Raw genomic sequence first — 20428 nt, 5'->3', positions numbered from 1 at the left:
TTAAAAGCTTTATTTCAGCTCTTAATTGCTTTATCACATTCCTTTGTTCCCTCGGGTACAATCTTCTTTTTGCTCTTATCTTCTTTCTACTCTGGTTTGCTGCTTCTTGAATAGCATTGCAGACAGAAGAATTTAAATCATCATTATTAACATTCATAAAATTTTTTTGCATCTGCTGGTCACTAACAAGTCTAAATGTCTTCCAATCTGCAGAACTAAAACATCGCTTTTTGTACGCCGCCTGTATCACACTCCTCTGTAGTTCTGTCATTTCCTGCTCTTGTTTCTTTAACTACCTGCCATGAAGAAACACATACCAGTGAACCTGATACTAATGTGAGATCAACTGGTTATTCCGTACCATCGAGGACATTGCTTCTTGTACCACTTCCATCATTTAGGCGTACCAGATTTTTCTTCTTCTTTAATTCTTCAGTTACTGCTCCTTTTTGATCATTATGTTTTATTTCTGATGTAAGTGGCCTGAAATGTTGGGATATTAAAACAAAAAGATACAGACACAACTGCTATTAAAAGACTTCCATCTATAAGGATTTTAGATAGTGTGACCTCTCCTAACCTCTTTTTCAGTTCGTGCAAAAAAATTATTGGGCTCAACTGCACCCCCCATCCTCCTTGCTGAATTTTAGGACTATTTTAAACTCTTCTCTTATAATCTCTTTCCAGACCACACTACCTTCGTCTGAACTATTTCCTCTAAATTTTTGTTTGCTGCTCTGTGTTCCTAATAAATTTCCATCCACTCTTCTGTTTCTCTCTTCGTGACTCCTTTTCACCAACCGGCATCAACTCTCCCTAATCCATGTCGTCCTCATCCTCTACCTGAAATGTCATTCTAGTCCAGCCACACACCAGCTTATGCCAAGCGCAAAAATCTGTGATCCAAATCAGGAGGGCGTATCGATCCAGTTATCGATACCAAAATTGGTATTGGCATTAGATCAGCACTATTGCAATAGGATCAATACTTTGTTTCTGTCCTCCAAGTTCAGCAAATAGCCCACTGAATTGTGTTAAATCTATTATTTATTAGGAAATGAAAAAAATACACCTCAAACATGGACTATGAAAAATATCTCACCCTTTTGTGTCACAACTATTTTATATAGCACATTTAAACAACAGAAGCTGACCCAACGTGCTTTATAAACACGCCTATTTACATTACAGGTCTCAAAGAACCCAAATTTTGAAATACACGTGTGTTGTGTTTTGTTGTGTTAACTAAGTATTGTAGAAATTAAATTTCTGAGTGATTTAGTGGTCGATGACGATTCATCTCATAAATCATTACACACTGCACTTCCCTACATAAGCTGCCTTTATAAGTTAAAAGTATCAGTACCGGCAATACTGACCCTATATTTATTTGATATCGGATCGATACCGACGTTTGCAGTATTGCACAGACCTGACGTAGTCCAAAAACCAAAAAAAACTAAGAATCACTTTTGTTTGTAGTTTAAATCTCGCGCCGTCACGTTCTTTCCGTCTGCAAACCTCTACTTCTACACGCACGACTACTATCTCTACTACTGTTAGGGCCACATTAAAAAAAGGTTAGTTTCTATTTTGGGATTAAGGTCGATACTTTGAGTTTAGAAACATTATTTGAAAAAGTTTTTCTTTTCTTAATGTGGCCACAAGACCCGGCCTCAGTGTCCACGGAAGTTTCAGAAAATCCTCGTCCTCGGGGAACCCCTGAATGCATCATTACCCGGGGAAATCAAACAAGTCTCGCAGTAATCTGTGTTCGGGTAAATAAATAAATAATTTCTCGCTGTAGTTTGAAGTTAGAGCGAGTAGTTAATTTTTTTTCTTATCTATGCTGCTTCTTTATTAACTACTTAATTACTACTGCCTTGTAATTTCAAAGAGTTAAGCGAACCGCAGTAAGTGACGCGTTAAGCTAGTCTGCTAACCTTCAGCTGATGCCTGCAGTCGGGTAAAATGTGCTCGGGTTGTCCTTCCTGATCGTTTCTAAAAGAACATTAATGTCGTGCCAAACTCAATTTAAAAAGTAATTTCTTTATCGCCAGGTCCTGTTTGGTTAGACACAGCGTAGCTGTAAGTTGGATATTCAATTAAGTGAGAGAAGTCAATAACGTTACACCAAGCGACTCCTATAATTGGCCTTGCTTATCTTCTAACTGCAGAAAACACTACGGTGGGCGGTAACAAGCACTGCGCACTGTTTATTCAAATAAGAATTTCACTGAAATAAGGCTTGCTGGTTGGACTGTGTTCAAGTCGAATTTACGAAAACGCCTTTACCTGTTGCTTTAAGTTTTGATTTTCAGGTTTACCTAATAATTTGTTAATTATTTAAGAAGCATAAAGACTTTTGTTTCAAATCTTGTTGAGTGATGATGCTCTTGTTGTTCTTGTGTCACACAATATGTACAGTAACCTCCGTGGACATGTGATCATGGGCAGCCAAAGTGACTGCACCAGTGACCCAGATGAGGAGCTGCCTGTGTTTGACTTCCTCCAGCCAGCCTCCCACAGACGTGCAGAGAAACCAGACTTGGTCGACTTTGATGGTTCTGATGCTGCAGCAGCAGCTGTCTCCTCCCCAGGGAGGGGGAGTGGTGGCGTGTGCATGGGAATGGCTAATGTAATGATAATCAGCAGCAGTTCCGATGATGATGATGCACCTTATGTTCCTTTGGCACAAAGAATCAAGGCAAGGCGAGACAATGTGATTAGCGCCTCCACCATCGTGACTAATGAGAACGATGCTGAGCACTGTTTGCCGCTCTGTCTGACCAGCTCACAGTTTTCTGGCCAGAATGGCTTTTCAGAGTCAGAGTGCCCGCTCGGCTCACATCAGGTGAGAAAAATGAGCTGTGGACAGGAGCTTCCTCTGAACGGAGCAAGGAACACAGACACTTCTCCTTCCAAGAGGAAACTTGGCAAGCGAACGGTTGAGGAGATCCAGGCCTCCAGGGAAGTGGCTCTGAGTAAGAGGGAGGCTAAGAAGAGACAGCAGCCAGACAAGGATGTGCTCAGGGAGGAACGAGAGAGACAGAAAATGGAGAGGAAAGCTCTGGCAGAGGCAGCTAGGGCCCTGAGGCCAGAGGAATGTATCAAGCATATGGTGGTGGTGGTGGATCCAGGTAAAAAGAAAACATTAAATTATACTTGGCAATGTAGATAAATGCAGATCATTACAAATTTTATTTTAAACTGCACATGCAGCCAGTCTTTCATCTGCAGTATTATTGAAGTCATTAAATGTGCTAATTGTGGCTGTAATTGTGCTGAGTGTGTTTGTGTGTGCAGCTCTCCTACAGCTGGAAGGAGGCGGCACTTTGCTGGCCTCGTTACAGGCTCTGGGTTGTAGCTGCGCCATCAAGAAACAATCCCTCCCACGCAGTGTGAGCTGGATGAGAAGAGCTCCCTGTGCGCAGGTGATAAGACACATGCAATATTTTTCTCTTTACCTCACTTTACTCAAAGTGAAGCATGAATGTGAACTTGTCAAATTTGCCGTAATTGCCATAAATGAATGAGAAGTGGTTTCATGAGTGCTTATTTAGCAGTAACACCTTTTATTATCTTTGCCATGTTTCAGGGAGATGAAGGAGCATCTGTACCAGAGGCCAATGTTGTGATACAGATGACAGTGGAGGACTTCATTACTTTGATCCACAACTACGTTCAGGTTTGTTGTGGGTGCTGATGGTATGCTTGAAGGATCAACAGAGCAGAACCACTGCTTCTTCTACTGACTTCTGACTTCTTCTACTGTTTAGAAGAAGTCTAGATGAAGCATAACTGCATCTGATCAGAAACTAGGCGAGTTTAGGAACAACAGGAGGAAAACGGAGAAGGCAAAAGGCAAGTGCCAATTAGAAAATGACATTAGGTAATGTTAAAGGAGTTATGTATTTTGGCCATTAGGGTAAAAAAACCACACAAATGATAAAAGCTTCCATCGGTCCATTAAAAAAAAAAAAAAAGATCAGATGGTTCAAACCATAAAAATTCTCTGTGAGACAACAGTAACCATAGAACAATAAAAATACGAGGATGAGTGTGAAAATATTTTGAGAAAAATATTTATTTATTCTTTACTTATTTAAGAGGGTGAGTAACATACTTCCCTTGACCTACAACCATTCATGTAAGCACTATTTAACTTTTTTCTCTGCTTGTTCTATCGCAGTGCTTTCTAACATTCACACACATTCATACTCCAATGGCTGCATTGGAACTTTGGGTTACTATCTTGCCCAAGGATATTTGGCATGGAGACTTGAACAGCCAGAGATTGACCCACCAACCTTCCGATTAGTAGCTTTATAGCTATTGCTAATTTCTACCCTTAGAAAACCAGTGGCACCTGCAGTGCTGCTTATATGTACAGCTAGTGTGAGCTTAAACATTGATGACATCCACGTTTTGTACATCAACCAAGAAAATTAGATTATGCTAAACATGTACAAATGGTCAACTCCAAGCTAACGAATTCCCCATAAAATGTAAATATGTTTAAAAAAATTACAAATATTTTCTGAAACAGGTAGTTTTAGCAGTAGTTTTCAACAAACCTTACTAAGACTAGGGTAAATTATGTATTTGTAGCCAACTGTTTTCAGTAGTGGATTCATATATTCTTGGTGGTATAGAATGATTTTTGTTGCAGAAAGACACTGAGATGAAAGGTGTTGTCTTATTTATGTTTTTTAAATAACATGTACAACACTGGAGCTTCAAGGCACAGAGAAATAACAGGTATGAGGCTTTCAATATTCAATACACACAATCATAAATTGTGTGTATTGAATATATTGTAATTGTGAGCGTGGCGAAAAACTGACGCAGAAAATTGCTTGTGCAGGACATGGCAAACAAGAAAATATGTTATTACATGTAAGAAATAAAGGTAAACGTTTACATAATTTTCATTCTTGTCATTAGTTGCATAGTATAATTAATTTGAAAGAGTTCTAATTGCATATCAATAGAGTTAATTTTTTTTCCTAATATCTACCTCCCTGTCTAATCCAGAATGAGAGGCATGGCAGATCAGACTGTGGGTCCACATTGACATCCTGGGTCCAGGAGCAGCAGAGGCGTCACCTTGGCAAGACCCTTAGCCTAGCAATTATTGAGCTTGAGAAATACTTCAGGTAAGGATTTGAAGGTTGAGCTGTAGAACATTTTAAAGGATAATTTGGTTATTGTTGCTCTATAGTATGTGCTATCGTTGTATTTAGCCCCTCTATTAATGGGAAAGTTGTTCATCTGGCTCAGGATCCATTGGATTTTAATTAATTTAATTATGAAGTTCCACAGGGTTCCGTGGTAGGACCAATTCTGTTTACATTACAAGTGCTTCCCTTGGGCAGTGTAATTAGAAAGTACATTTTCACTCCTGTGCAGCTGACTTTATCTATCTATGAAACCAGGTAAAACAAACCAGTTAGATAAACTGCAGGAATGTCTTCATGACATAAGGACCTTGATGACCTAAAATGTTTTGCTTCTAAATTCAGCTGAGGTTAATGTACTCGGCCACCAAAAATCTCAAAAATATGGTCTCTAACCAGGTGCTTACTATGGGATGGCATTACTTTGACCTCCAGTAACTCTGTGAGGAATCTTGGAATCGGTTTTCACCAGGATATGTCCTTCAATGCACGTATTAAAAAAATATGTTTGACTTTCTTCCATTCGCAATATCTCTAAAATTAGAAACACCCTATTTCAAAGTGACACTAAAAAACTAGTTCATGCATTTATTACTTCTAGGATGGACTACTGTAATTTGTTGTTATCAGGGTGTCCTAAAAAACTCCCTGAAAAGCTTTCAGTTGATCCAAAATGACTGGGAAAGAGAGCATATTTCAGACGATATTAGACTGGAGGCTTACTTATGATTCCCAGAAAATTTAAGTAAAAAGTAAGAAAGTAGAATGGGAGGCAGAGCCTTCAGCTTTCAGGCCCCTCTTCTGTGAGACCAGCTTCCAATTTAGATTCAGGAGACAGACAGCCTCTCTCTACGTTTAATATTAGGCTTCAAACTTTCCTTTTTGATAAAGCATATATTTAGGGCTGGATCAGGTCACCCTGAATCCTCCCTTAGTTACACTGCAATAAGCCTAGGCTGCTGGGGCAGTCCCATGATGATGAGGTTTTCCTTCCCACTGTCACCAAAGTGCCTGCTCATGGGGGATCATATGATTGTTGGGATTTCTCTGTATTTCTTTGTGTTTTTGTCTTGTATTTGCGTCTTTGCCTTACAATATAAAGTGCTTTGAGGCGACTGTTGTTAAATTGAATATATCACCAAATAGATAATCTCTCAGGCTTTATTACTTTTCTTTCTCACTATGAAAAAAACTTTTTTAATGATCACTGCCAGAAACAACACCACCCAGTCATGAAAGCTCTTATTAAAACCCATTTGATGTAAAATGCAAAAGAATATTTTTTTGAAACCTATCTTCTTTAATGTATTTTTCAAAAGTATCATGATCCATTTTAAAGTTGGGAACCCCCCCCCAAAGGGAAAAAAGGCTCATTTTTTAAGTTGAGATTGATTCCACATGCCCAAGTGTCCTTGAGCTACATGCTCACCCCAGAGCAATGAACTGTGACTGTGTGGGTCTGTCAGTAAGCTGTATGAATATGTGTGTGAATATGAATGTGGCTGGTGGCAAGAAGCACTTTGAGTGCTCAATTAGAGCAGGAAAGCTGTATGTAAACACTAAAGTAACATCTGGAACTGAATAAAAAACTGAAAGATACTGAAATTAAAATGATAAATATTTACCAAAATTGGGAAATTAATGTATTACAATTACCAATTAAATACAAAATACAAATAAACGAGTACCCCCAATTAATCAAAATCTAAAAATGATACAATAAGGAACTTAAATGTACAATCAATATATGCAATGAGGTGGTAAAGATTTTCTGTATCTTTGCGACAACCGAGCTAAAACGCAGAGAATGGTCTGTCCATTACACCGGTTTTATGGTCCTACAAAGGTGTCTCTTTGTGTAACTTGCATAATAGTATAGAGTAAAGTGCTTCATAAAGTGTTTAAAAACAACAAGGCAAGCACTCAGAAACTGCATAACTGCGGAAACACATGGCTGTCTGAAAATATGGCAAGCATCACTGTGTAATCTGGAAAACCTCTGGTGGAAATGCTGTGAGGAATAGGTGTGAAGAGAGTAAATGCATCAATGAAGGTCCTGAGCATTAATGTCTAAAATGACCAAAAATGTTTTTTCCCAAGATCACAGAAATCACAAAAACAGAAGCATTTTCGAGAGGCTGTTGCAGGGGAGGAGACGGGGGGAAGTAAAGCCAAGAGGAGAAAGAAGAATGGTGGAGCTGGTGTACTGCCTGAGGTGTCGCGAGTTGACGTAGAGGAGGTAGGTTAGGTGGTTGACACAGGACAATTTATAATTATATAGAAAAATATAAAATTAAAGAGCTTTTGTATTAATTAAACAATTCCCACGCACTGAATCAATATATCCCTTAAATATAATAGTGGATAATGTGTGAAAAATGAACGTACATGGCCATGTGTGGAAAAAGTGATTGCTACCCCTAAGAAATCACTTAAATGGAAACTGCATGACAAAGTGGAGTATACCAAAAGATCCTAAAAAGCCAGACATCATGCTGTAATCCAAGGCAAGTCAGGAACAAATGAGAAATAAAGCCATTGAAATTCCAGTCTGGAAGTAATAAATGCATGAACTAGTTTTTCAGTGTCACTCTGAGACAGGATATTGTGCAAATGGAGGAAAGCAGTCTTACATATTTGTTTAATATGTGCATTGAAGGACATGTCCTGGTCAAAAATGACTCCCAGCTCCCTCACAGTGTTACTGGAGGCCAATGTAATGACATCCATAGTAAGCATCTGGTATGATACCGTATGACTTTTAAGACCGAGTACCAGAACGTCAGGGTTATCTGAATTTAGAAGCAGGAAATTAGCGGCCATCCAGGTCTTTATGTCTTTAGGACATTCCTGCAGTTTAACTAATTGGTGTGTGTTATCTGGCTTCATGGTTAAATAAAGTTGGGTGTCATCTGCATATCAGTGAAAATGTGTGGTATGCCCTCTAATGATACCTCCGCTAAGATAGGACTGCCTTTAACAGTCTTGATCAGTGATGAACAGTAAGATATTATAGCTTTACTAGTTATCTGCTTTAATCTTTTAAATTAGGACTACGCTTCCTCCTCATTGTCATCCAGCCGTCCTGTTTTCCTGGCTGCTCGGGACAGTGTTCTGGGGGAGACGCTACCTTTTGTTGCACCGGCTACAGGGGCTTGCCTAACCTGCGTTTTTCAAGGGTGTGAAGCTGGGTCTCAAATTCAGTGATATTGGCCTCCAGGACTGCAAACACACTACACTGATTACAAGTATCATTATTGCTACAGGAGACCAAGAAGTAAACTAAACATCTGACACAATGAGCAGGAAAATGCAGGAGGAACAGGTGTAGAGGCCATGGTACTAGCAGGTTTGCTATGAGCTAAGCTAGTGAATCCCTAAATACAGAGTGAGTGAATATTTTAAATTAAATAATTTAAAATGTAAAACTTCTTCGTGTGTTTTGGATAAAGTGTGTGAAAATGACACTGTGAAATAGGATCTTATCTAGTTTTTAATACAACTGGCTATACAAATAAGCTACACAAAAACACCACTGTGTTGTAACAGGAAGTGATACCCTACCGCAGAGAGAGCCAACACCAAGCAGAGCGCCATCCAAAGGAACGTCAGAGTGACTCACTGACAGCTATCGCAAACGCTTGATTGCTGCTAAGGATGGGCCAACCAGTTGTTAGGTTTAGGTTCAGTGCCACGTAGGTCTGCCCCCCCCCCCAACAATAAACACCTGCATTTTGCATTTACTTGTGCTATTTTTGTCTAATGTTTAATGTTGAAATTTGTTTAATGATGTGAATCATTAAGTGTGAGAAACATAAAAAAGGGGAAATGAAGAAGGGTGCAAACACTTTTTCACACCACTGTAAGATGTTTATTTAGTTTTTTTATATTGGTCTACAATTTCAAGGATCTCTGGCTGCAGTGGCAAACATGTTGATTTATACTGAAGAGTCTGGTGTGTTTTCAAGGGGCAAATTAAATCATGGTTACTATTTTGCTTAGGCTTACAGTGATTCATGTTTGTTTTCTGATATCCCTTCAGGCAATGGTGCATCTCCAGCTTCACACTGGTGTCTCAGTCTGCTTCTTTTGTACCTGGAGGGACTTCTCGGATCACATCACCATGACAACCAAAGCAGTTGCAGAGGCCCCTTTCAAGTGAGCAACTGTTTTTTTGGGGTTTTTTTTTCTCTCTCATCACAGTTCAGCTTAACACCACCTCTGCCAGATCAAACAGTCATTTCCCATGTTTCCCTGTTTTTTCAGGAGAGAGAGGGAAAAGACTGGCTTTTCCTTCTACCTAGAGAGTGAGTGGGCAGGGGGCCAGCGGGTGGATAGAGGTGGTAAGGGCCTGCTGCAGGTGTGGAAGAGACAGATCCAGCAGTTCAACAGAGTGAGCCCAGACATGGCTGCTGCCATCTTGGCAGCTTATCCCTCTCCACAGCTGCTCAAGAAGGTACAAGCTTGATTATAGCAACAGCTTACTGACAAGGCCGTGGTGAAGAATATATAATTCTGCCTTTCTGTTTTACTCCTGCTTCTGTATGTAATTAGAACAGTTCTATCAGATTCTTCTAACATGAAAAAATATTTTCTATTCTTATGGCAACAACAACCCCGATTCACAGCTTGTAAGGACTTAAAGGATCCACTGCTAACCTCTTATTGCGTTGCTCAGAACACAGTTGCAGAGAATTATTAGGTTTTTCACTGAAGTTCCATATAACGGAGCTCTGCTACAGTCTTTATGTTAAGGCAGGTTCACGTTGACTGCTTGAAAGTCAAACAATGTAATGTAATATTTGATCATTTTATTTACAGACTCTGAGGTAATTTTCTTTTTAACTTTTCTTTGATGGTTTGAAGTCCTTTACTTCTCTGGATTATCTTCACGTTTGTCATTCATTGAGTTGAGTTATCTTTATCTAATATTAGAATTTGATCCTAAACATTAAAAATATGTTCAGTAGACAAAAATATAAAATATACAAAAAACATTACATTACAGTAACAATCTTGTGTATTTTTGATAAGCTACATACCTGATACTTGACGAGAGTTAGCAACTCCAAGTCTGATGCCAGGCGTTCAAGTTGGGGATGGATTGCTGTCTCAAGTGGAGCAAGTAAAGTGGGAGAAGAGTGGAGTAGGACACTGACAGATGGAGTGATGCAGGTGCTGTACTGGTCTGTTGTGCTGAAGAGACAGCTGAGCGTGAAAGCAAAGCTTTTGATTTCAATTCAATTCAATTCAATTTTATTTATATAGCGCCAAATCACAACATAAGTCGCCTCAAGGTGCTTCATAGATACAGAGAAAAACCCAACAATCATATGACCCCCTATGAGCAAGCACTTTGGCAACAGTGGGAAGGAAAAACTCCCTTTTAACAGGAAGAAACCTCCGGCAGAACCAGGCTCAGGGAGGGGCGGGGCCATCTGCTGTGACCGGTTGGGGTGAGAGAAGGAAGACAGGATAAAGACATGCTGTGGAAGAGAGACAGAGGTTAATAACAGATATGATTCAATGCAGAGAGGTCTGTTACATAGTGAGTGAGAAAGGTGACTGGAAAGGAAAAACTCAATGCATCATGGGAATCCCCCGGCAGCCTACATCTATTGCAGCATAACTAAGGGAGGATTCAGGGTCACCTGGTCCAGCCCTAACTATATGCTTTAGCAAAAAGGAAAGTTTTAAGCCTAATCTTGAAAGTAGAGATAGTGTCTGTCTCCTGAATCCAAACTGGAAGCTGGTTCCACAGAAGAGGGGCCTGAAAACTGAAGGCTCTGCCTCCCATTCTACTTTTAAATACTCTAGGAACAACAAGTAGGCCTGCAGAGCGAGAGCGGAGCGCTCTAATAGGGTGATATGGTACTACAAGGTCATTAGGATAAGATGGGGCCTGATTATTTAAGACCTTGTATGTGAGGAGCAGGATTTTGAATTCAATTCTGGATTTAACAGGAAGCCAATGAAGGGAAGCCAAAACAGGAGAAATATGCTCTCTCTTTCTAGTCCCTGTCAGTACTCTTGCTGCAGCATTTTGGATTAGCTGAAGGCTTTTCAGCGAGTTTTTTGGACATCCTGATAATAATGAATTACAGTAGTCCAGCCTGGAAGTAATAAATGCATGAACTAGTTTTTCAGCGTCACTCTGAGACAGGATATTTCTAATTTTAGAGATGTTGCACAAATGGAAGAAAGCAGTCTTACATATTTGTTTAATATGTGCGTTGAAGGACATGTCCTGGTCAAAAATGACTCCAAGGTTCCTCACAGAGTTACTGGAAGCCAAGGTAATGCCATCCAGAGTAAGAATCTGGTTAGATACCATATTTCTAGGCTTTTCAGGGCCGAGTACAATAACCTCAGTTTTATCTGAATTAAGAAGCAGAAAGTTAGCGGCCATCCAGGTCTTTATGTCTTTAAGACATTCCTGCAGTTTAACTCATTGGTGTGTGTTATCTGGCTTCATGGACAGATAGAGCTGGGTGTCATCTGCATAGCAGTGGAAATGTATGCTATGTCTTCTAATGATGCTGCCTAAGGGAAGCATGTATAATGTAATCAGAATTGGTCCTAGCACTGAACCCTGTGGAACTCCATAATTAACCTCAGTGTGTGAAGAGGATTCTCCATTTACATGTACAAACTGGAGTCTATTAGATAGATATGATACAAACCACTGCAGTGCAGTACCTGTAATACCTACAGCATGTTCTAATCGCTCTAATAGGATATTATGGTCGACAGTATCGAATGCTGCACTAAGGTCTAGCAGGACAAGCACAGAGATGAGTCCACTGTCAGAGGCCATAAGAAGATCATTTGTAACCTTCACTAAAGCTGTTTCTGTGCTGTGATGAGCTCTGAAACCTGACTGAAACTCTTCAAATAAACCATTCCTCTGCAGATGATCTGTTAGCTGTTTGACAACTACTCTTTCAAGGATTTTTGATATGAAAGGAAGGTTGGAGATTGGCCTATAATTAGCTAAGACTGCTGGGTCTAGAGATGCTTTTTGAGTAAAGGTTTAACTACAGCCAGCTTGAAGGCCTGTGGTACATAGCCGATTATTAGAGATAGGTTGATCATATTTAAGATCGAAGAATTAATTAATGGCAGGACTTCTTTGAGCAGTTTTGTAGGAATGGGGTCTAAAAGACACGTTGATGGTTTTGAGGAAGTAATTATTGAAGTTAACTCAGAAAGATCAATTAGAGAAAAAGAGTCTAACTTAACATCAATGGTACTAAGAGTAGCTGTAGATAATATTACATCTGTGGGATGATTACTGGTAATTTTTTCTCTAATGATAAAAATTTTATTTGTGAAGAAGTTCATGAAGTCATTACTGGTTAACGTTAAAGGGATGGTTGGCTCAAAAGAGCTCTGACCTTTTGTCAGCCTGGCTACAGTGCTGAAGAGAAACCTGGGGTTGTTTTTATTTTCTTCAATCAGTGACGAATAGTAAGATGTTCTGGCTTTGCGGAGGGCTTTCTTATAAAGCAGCAAACTATTTCTCCAGGCTAAATGATGATCCTCTAAATTTGTGACACGCCATTTCCTCTCCAGATTACGAGTCATCTGCTTTAGGCTACGTGTTTGAGAATTATACCACGGAGTCAGGTACTTCTGATTAGAGACCTTAGTTTTCACTGGAGCTACAGTATCCAGAGTCGTACGTAGTGAGGAGGTGAAATTATTAACAAGATAATCGACCTCTGTTGGGGTAGCATTCAGATAGCTGCTCTGCTCTGTGTTGGTACAGGGCATTGAAGATGATAACAGTGGGTGGATTATATTCTTAAACTTAGTTACAGCGCTTTCAGAAAGACATCTACTGTGATAAAGTCTACTCTCCACCGCTGTGTAATCAATTATTGTAAATGTTATCAGGAAATGATCAGACAGGAGAGGGTTTTCAGGAAACACTGTTAAATGTTCAGTTTCTATGCCATATGTTAAAACAAGATCTAGAGTGTGATTAAAGTGGTGGGTGGGTTCTTTTACATTTTGAGAGAAACCAATTGAGTCTAATAACAGATTAAATGCCATGTTGACGCTGTCATTTTTAGCATCTACATGGATGTTAAAATCACCCACAATAATTATTTTATCTGAGCTCAGAACTAAATCAGATATAAAGTCTGAGAAATCAGACAGAAACTCTGTGTAAGGCCCAGGTGGACGATAGATGATAACAAGTAAGACTGGTTTCTGAGTTTCACAGCTGGGGTGGACGAGGCTAAGCATCAGGCTTTCAAATGAATTAAAAGTCTGTCTGGGTCTTTCATTAATTAATAGGCTGGTGTGAAAAATTGCTGCCACACCTCCCCCTCGGCCTGTGCTTCGAGGTTTCTGGTAGTTAGAATGACTCGGGGGTGTTGATTCATTTAAACTAACATAATCATCCTGCTGCAACCAGGTTTCTGTAAGGCAGAGTAAATCAATTTGTTGATCAATTATTAAGTCATGTACTAACAGAGACTTGGAGGAGAGAGACCTAATATTTAATAATCCACATTTCACTGTTTTACTCTTTGGTTCAGATGTGGATACTGTATTGTTCTTTCTTTGTAATTGTTTATGTTTAAGTTGTTTGTTGCTGGTTTTTAGTTTGTTATTTGTCTTTTTGGAAGCTGACACAGTCTCTATGGAGATGGGTTTTTGGGGGGGTAGCAGGAGGAGAGAAGCTGCAGAGAGGCAATAGCAAAATTCTGAAAATGTGGTACTATAGGAAGCAAATGTATCAAGGTTGTAATTCTTCCTGAACTGATGAGAATTGCATACATATACAAGTCTTCTCATCTGTTTTTTTTAGTGCTGTCAGCGTTGATCTTGTTAAAACGACGTTAACGGCGCTAACGTGTTGACGCCGTGTGTCGCCCGCGCACGGGGTGATCCACGCTAACTCGCTAACGGAGATTTGCCGCGTTAATGCGGTTATTGTGTTAATGTCATTTTAATGAGATTAATTCTGACAGCAATACTGTTTTTACATGTTGATAAAAGATGATGGCCATAAGAAAACTACAAATGGCACAGCAAAACTACATGAGGAAAATGGCCCCATGTAGTTTTTGATGTTAAAGGCATCAAGAGTTGGGTATGAAGGCATACTTTACATTTCTGGTATTGTGACGTTTTTAGTTCCTACCCTCAGCTATGGCCATGAGTGATTAAAAGAATAAAACACACACAAATGAACTTCCTCTGAGGTGTGTGTGGTCTCAGTCTTTTTAGGTGTATTTTTTGCCAAATGGGTGTTTTTTAAAATCCACAAATATTTACCACAACATGAAATGGTAGGGGACCAATAACTGGAATCATTAATAGTAATGTGCTTTCAGAAGTCCTACTACTTGTTTTTATGTTCTGTCTCTGGCTTGTGAAGCCAATTTTGAATTATAGGGGCCCTATTATACAGTGGCTTGCAAAAGTATTCGGCCCCCTTGAACTTTTCCACATTTTGTCACATTACAGCCACAAACATGAATCACTTTTATTGGAATTCCATGTGAAAGACCAACACAAAGTGGTGCACACGTGAGAAGTGGAACGAAAATCATACATGATTCCAAACATTCTTTACAAATAAATAACTGCAAAGTGGTGTGTGCGTAATTATTCAGCCCCCTTTGGTCTGAGTGCAGTCAGTTGCCCATAGACATTGCCTGATGAGTGCTAATGACTAAATAGAGTCACCTGTGTGTAATGTAATGTCAGTACAAATACAGCTGCTCTGTGACGGCCTCAGAGGTTGTCTAAGAGAATATTGGGAGCAACAACACCATGAAGTCCAAAGAACACACCAGACAGGTCAGGGATAAAGCTATTGAGAAATTTAAAGCAGGCTTAGGCTACAAAAAGATTTCCCAAGCCCTGAACATCCCACGGAGCACTGTTCAAGCCATCATTCAGAAATGGAAGGAGTATGGCACAACTGTAAACCTACCAAGACAAGGCCGTCCACCTAAACTCACAGGCCGAACAAGGAGAGCGCTGATCAGAAATGCAGCCTAGAGGCCCATGGTGACTCTGGACGAGCTGCAGAGATCTACAGCTCAGGTGGGGGAATCTGTCCATAGGACAACTATTAGTCGTGCACTGCACAAAGTTGGCCTTCATGGAAGAGTGGCAAGAAGAAAGCCATTGTTAACAGAAAACCATAAGAAGTCCCGTTTGCAGTTTGCCACAAGCCATGTGGGGGGGACAGCAAACATGTGGAAGAAGCTGCTCTGGTCAGATGAGACCAAAATGGAACTTTTTGGCCAAAATGCAAAACGCTATGTGTGGCAGAAAACTAACACTGCACATCACTCTGAACACACCATCCCCACTGTCAGATATGGTGGTGGCAGCATCATGCTCTGGGGGTGCTTCTCTTCAGCAGGGACAGGGAAGCTGGTCAGAGTTGATGGGAAGATGGATGGAGCCAAATACAGGGCAGTCTTGGAAGAAAACCTCTTGGAGTCTGCAAAAGACTTGAGACTGGGGCGGAGGTTCACCTTCCAGCAGGACAACGACCCTAAACATAAAGCCAGGGCAACAATGGGATGGTTTAAAACAAAACATGTCCATGTGTTAGACTGGCCCAGTCAAAGTCCAGATCTAAATCCAATCGAGAATCTGTGGCAAGATCTGAAAACTGCTGTTCACAAACGCTGTCCATCTAATCTGACTGAGCTGGAGCTGTTTTGCAAAGAAGAATGGGCAAAGATTTCAGTCTGTAGATGTGCAAAGCTGGTAGAGACAGACCCTAAAAGACTGGCAGCTGTAACTGCAGCAAAAGGTGTTTCTACAAAGTATTGACTCAGGGGGCTGAATAATTACACACACCCCACTTTTCAGTTATTTATTTGTAAAAAATGTTTGGAATCATGTATGATTTTCGTTCCACTTCTCACGTGTGCACCACTTTGTGTTGGTCTTTCACGTGGAATTCCAATAAAAGTGATTCATGTTTGTGGCTGTAATGTGACAAAATGTGGAAAAGTTCAAGGGGGCCGAATACTTTTGCAAGCCGCTGTATGTATGACAAAATTGACATATCTTCTGTTGCAAACCACTTTCTCCCAGTTGTGCATCTCTTGTGTTTTTGGAAGCTGGCGCGTTGTGCTGTCACTGCTACCGCTGGGTTGAACACTTAGCGTACCAGCATGTTGTTGTTAATTTTTTTACCATGATTTTATTGACTTTACTCAGTTTGTATTGCAACAGTTGGAAAAGATCACTTTGTTGGGGTAAAAAAATCTTCTGGTTTTGACATCTTCTCTTCCTATATTAACCCTTTAAGACCTACCATAGAACCAAGTCCGCCAGAGCTTATATTATATTTTACGTGCTGTAGTGCCATTTTTGGGAGCATTTCAAGTTGCTATACATCAATACAACCATTACAGCCTAAATTTTAATAATATGTATGCATTAAGTGCATAGTAATTACATAAATTGCAAAAAAGTGCAATAAACTACAAAAAAATTGAAAATCGTTTTTGTTTTTTTTTTTAACATATATTTCTAGTTAGAGAAATTTAAGAGGCTTATCCCTCAAAACTGTAAATACAAAAAAGTTGCACAAAATAGTTTCCCACCACAGGAAATTTATTTTGAGTGTCTTCATAGTTTTATTTTTGAAATACACCAATTTTTATATACTGCAGGAAAAACGAAAATAAATATTATAATGCAAATTTGCAAAAAAGCAGCATATGCATCAAAATAAACTATTTCCAGCAGTGCAATATGAGTCCTAAGCATCCCAGAAACGACACAGAAAGTCATAAAGTCAAACATAACTTTTAAAAACACCAGTATAGGCTCATGAGGCCCTGATGGTAAAAAACGACATTTCCGCGAAAATGACGTCACTTCCGGTTTCGGGCAGGTCATGGCGGACATGCGATAGTTCGCGCTGACGTCTATTCCAGCGTAGGAAGTGTTATGAACAGCTGATCAGATCGGCGAAGCGTGTTTCTGGAATATTATGTTTTTGTTGCTGCAAACGCTTTTTATGCAGTTTTTGCAAAGCTATATGTGGAAGAAAACTGTGACCGAGGACAAGCTGATGGCATAAGATGCAAGTACAACTCCTCCGGTTTCATATGCAAAAAAAATTATTGCGCTAGCTTACGTGGTTGCAGAGCTACTGGGATTTAAAAGTAGTTGCGCAAAACGGAGCGTGCCCCCTTCTACCGGTTTTAAAGGGTTAAGTGCTGATGTAGAGGTATTTCCTTGGGTAATGACATCTATGGTTCAGAAGAATATTACAGTATGTACCTATGCTGAGAATCCAGTTCATTCAAGCACCTTAAATAGAGTACAAAGCATTTTTTTTCAAATCCTGTTGATGTGTGATCACCTCTATTTGCTCTATCCTGCATAAATTTGTGTCGGCTTGCGTCTTTTCATAGACTTTGCAAGCAAAACAATTACATACAAACTTCACTTTGTGTTTGGTCTGTGGTCATCATTGGAGGTGGCATGAAGAGCTTAGGCTTTTTTATTACTTTATTTATCACAATGTTAAGTGCAGCCAATAAGATTTCTCGGATGTGAGTCAACACATCACAAGGCACATCTGCAAACATGTCAGTTTATTTGTTAATACTTGATATTTCCTTGTCTGTTTGTAGGCTTACAACCTGTGCAGAACGAAACAAGAGAAGATCTCTTTGCTCTCTGACCTTCTGATCCGGAGAGGAGAAGGTGTCACTTCCACCACTCGTAGGATTGGTCCGGAGCTCTCCAGACGCATCTTCCTGACAATGAGCTCCTGTGATCCAGAACTGAGTCTAGACTCTAATCTCTGAAATTTGAATTTGATTTTGTGGCCCACCTGCTTTGATTTGGCAGTTTGTGGTCATATCTTTGAATTTAATGCTATGTAATTAAAGTTCAGATTTTTAAAACTTTTATTTATGTATTAAAGTTTTATTCAAATAACAGTTTTGAAGACCACTATAAGATATGCACATCAACCATACTAAATTGATTCTGGGGGAAATTGTGTTACAGCTCACTTTAAGCGTTAGTGAGGTGACTGATTTTAATCTTTGGCACTGTTTTATTTACACATGTATTCCCTCCCTGCTTCATAGCATTGAAAGACACCTTCAGTTGTGATAACTTTGAAGTGAGATGACGGGTATTTCAACATGTGTTTCAAATAACTCAAAGACCAAACCTGCCATATCAGTCTAAATCATGTTTCACAAAAATGTAAGAAACATATTAAATATATTATTGTGAAATTAGAACAGTCACAATTTATCATCTCATCCACATCTGTTTCCAATCACTGGACCTTAAGCCTCACCCACAGTGCTCAGGTGGCACGCCCCAACACAATGATATTGACCAATCAGCTGAAAGGAAAAAATTTCTGGTCAAAATTCGTATTTGCAAGTTGAAACTCAGAAGCGAGGGAACTTGAGCGCAGTTTTACGCTTTGTATCTGTAAACAGACCTTAACAAAAAAAATGTGTAACTTGTGTAATTTTTTCCATTTTCAAACAAATCTTTTTTAGACATACACAAATTCTTATCTATATACAAAAATTGTAGATCTTGACAAAATGCACAAAGACACAATTTTCAGATATTTTTGTTTACAAGGTTACAAAACTCAGTTCACAACTACACAGTCTCATTTACAAGTACAAAATATGACCACAATTTGAGCCCATTACGTGTGAATAATGTAGAAGTTTGTGGAAAATTGTAGCTGACTAAATGTCACTAGTTGGGCATAGCTTTGAGCCTTTGAAGCTTCAAATGCTCTTTTGTTACAATGAGAAAGATGTATTACTCTATCCAATGCTTCATCTGCCCATCTGTAGTCCAAGTGGATTTGAGGTGTCGCAAACACCTGTCTTCCCCTTTGTCTTCTCCAGGAATTTTGGGCATGAGAATCAGAACAGTATTTAAGGGTTCTGAGAGAGACCAATGAATAAGTTGGGTGGGGGTATGTGGTAGCACTCGACTTAAGCGGTCAAAGAAGTGCAGGAGACCGATGCTGTCCAGTGTAGCAAGTGATTTATTCACCATTTTGTGGCCCAAACAATATTTACAAAGAAACTCAACTCTATAATTAACTCAGTTCAAATAAACATAACTGAACTTAAATCAACAGAAATTAAGGTCAAACTGCACACAGCTACACTGACCTGAACCTTTTTTCCCCCGAAACACCTGAGTTCTTCTGCTTAAATAGTCCACTTAACCAAACAATTTCTCCTCTGGACTATTCCATTCAGTAGGTTGGTAAGATGAACGTGATTATATTCAAACCTCTACTACTCCTCTTTACTGGCAACATAAACTCTGGTGTAATCAATACATATTACAACAATAAATCTATTTCTTCTCAAACCCTCTAAAATCAACTTTATTAAATTATAAGAGTTCTTCCCCTTCTGCACTTGGTCTCTTCCTGTGACCTCAAACGAACCCAGAAGTTATAAAGCAGGAAGTAAAACTACATTTCCTCCTTTTGCTTCTGGAAGACAGGTAGGTAAGGTAAGTTCTAAACAAGACCAATTAACAGTTGAAATAAAGAACATGTTAACTTAACAAACTTGTATGAATTGATTTAAACCAAGATGTTATATTATATAATCTGTAAAAGTGCAGAACATAAACAAACCCGGGATAGTAGATGTTTGCCTATTGCAGATTGCATGTGAAATATGGTTAACTCAAAGCAAGAATGTTAACTAAGAATATAGACAAATGGTCTTCTCACCCACTTTGTCACAGGGTAATGCGTGGAGAGTTTGGGTGCGTTTGGTAATTGTAGGGTTACACGGTCTTATTGCAAATGGATTTACAGATGCTATTGGCTGATAGTTTTAATTATAAATTCTAATATATAAATGGTTACGGGGCTTAAATGGCTTTTAGGAAGTTTGGAAATACCCCCAGCATGTTATGTAAAGTGTGGCTCATTAGCAGCAGGGTATAAAAGGCTGCCAATTACCCAATTAGCGCGGTTTATATTTGCTGCTGATATAGGTCACTAGTGCTGCACAGAGCTGTTAAGGTATGAAAATTAAAACTTTCATAAATAAAAATAATAAGACTTGGGTTGTTCTAAATCCAGCCTGCAATAATTGTAGCCTGGCTGCTCAATGGTCATTCATCACACTAATATTTGTGGCATGCAATTTACTGCAAATTGTGCTAAATCTAATATGGGAAAAAGCATGTCTTATGCCTGTTGTGAAGCCCGTATTGGTTGCTTC

General features: G+C 39.4%; 1 protein-coding gene across 2 annotated transcripts; it reads left to right on the top strand.

Moving 5' to 3' along the window:
• The first annotated feature begins 1651 nt into the window (after positions 1-1651).
• On the top strand, positions 1652-18100 carry eme1 (essential meiotic structure-specific endonuclease 1). 2 transcript variants are annotated; one of them, XM_080871922.1, is made up of 9 exons: positions 1652-1778; positions 2458-3140; positions 3307-3434; positions 3599-3688; positions 5038-5159; positions 7281-7419; positions 9223-9338; positions 9447-9636; positions 17819-18100. In XM_080871922.1, exons 2-9 carry the CDS (start codon positions 2624-2626, stop codon positions 17993-17995), a joined length of 1479 nt encoding a protein of 492 aa, XP_080728048.1. In that variant the 5' UTR covers positions 1652-1778; positions 2458-2623; the 3' UTR covers positions 17996-18100. The 2 variants fall into 2 exon arrangements, with proteins under 2 accessions (XP_080728048.1, XP_080728047.1); XM_080871921.1 differs by having other exon boundaries at positions 1695-1778; positions 2428-3140.
• The last annotated feature ends 2328 nt before the right edge of the window (positions 18101-20428 follow it).

This window comes from Rhamphochromis sp. 'chilingali', assembly GCF_963969265.1.
Source record: "Rhamphochromis sp. 'chilingali' genome assembly, chromosome: 22".
Classification (NCBI taxonomy): domain Eukaryota; kingdom Metazoa; phylum Chordata; class Actinopteri; order Cichliformes; family Cichlidae; genus Rhamphochromis; species Rhamphochromis sp. 'chilingali'.
The sequence above is the reverse complement of the archived record's forward strand: the minus strand, read 5'-3'. Positions and strand labels throughout refer to the sequence as shown.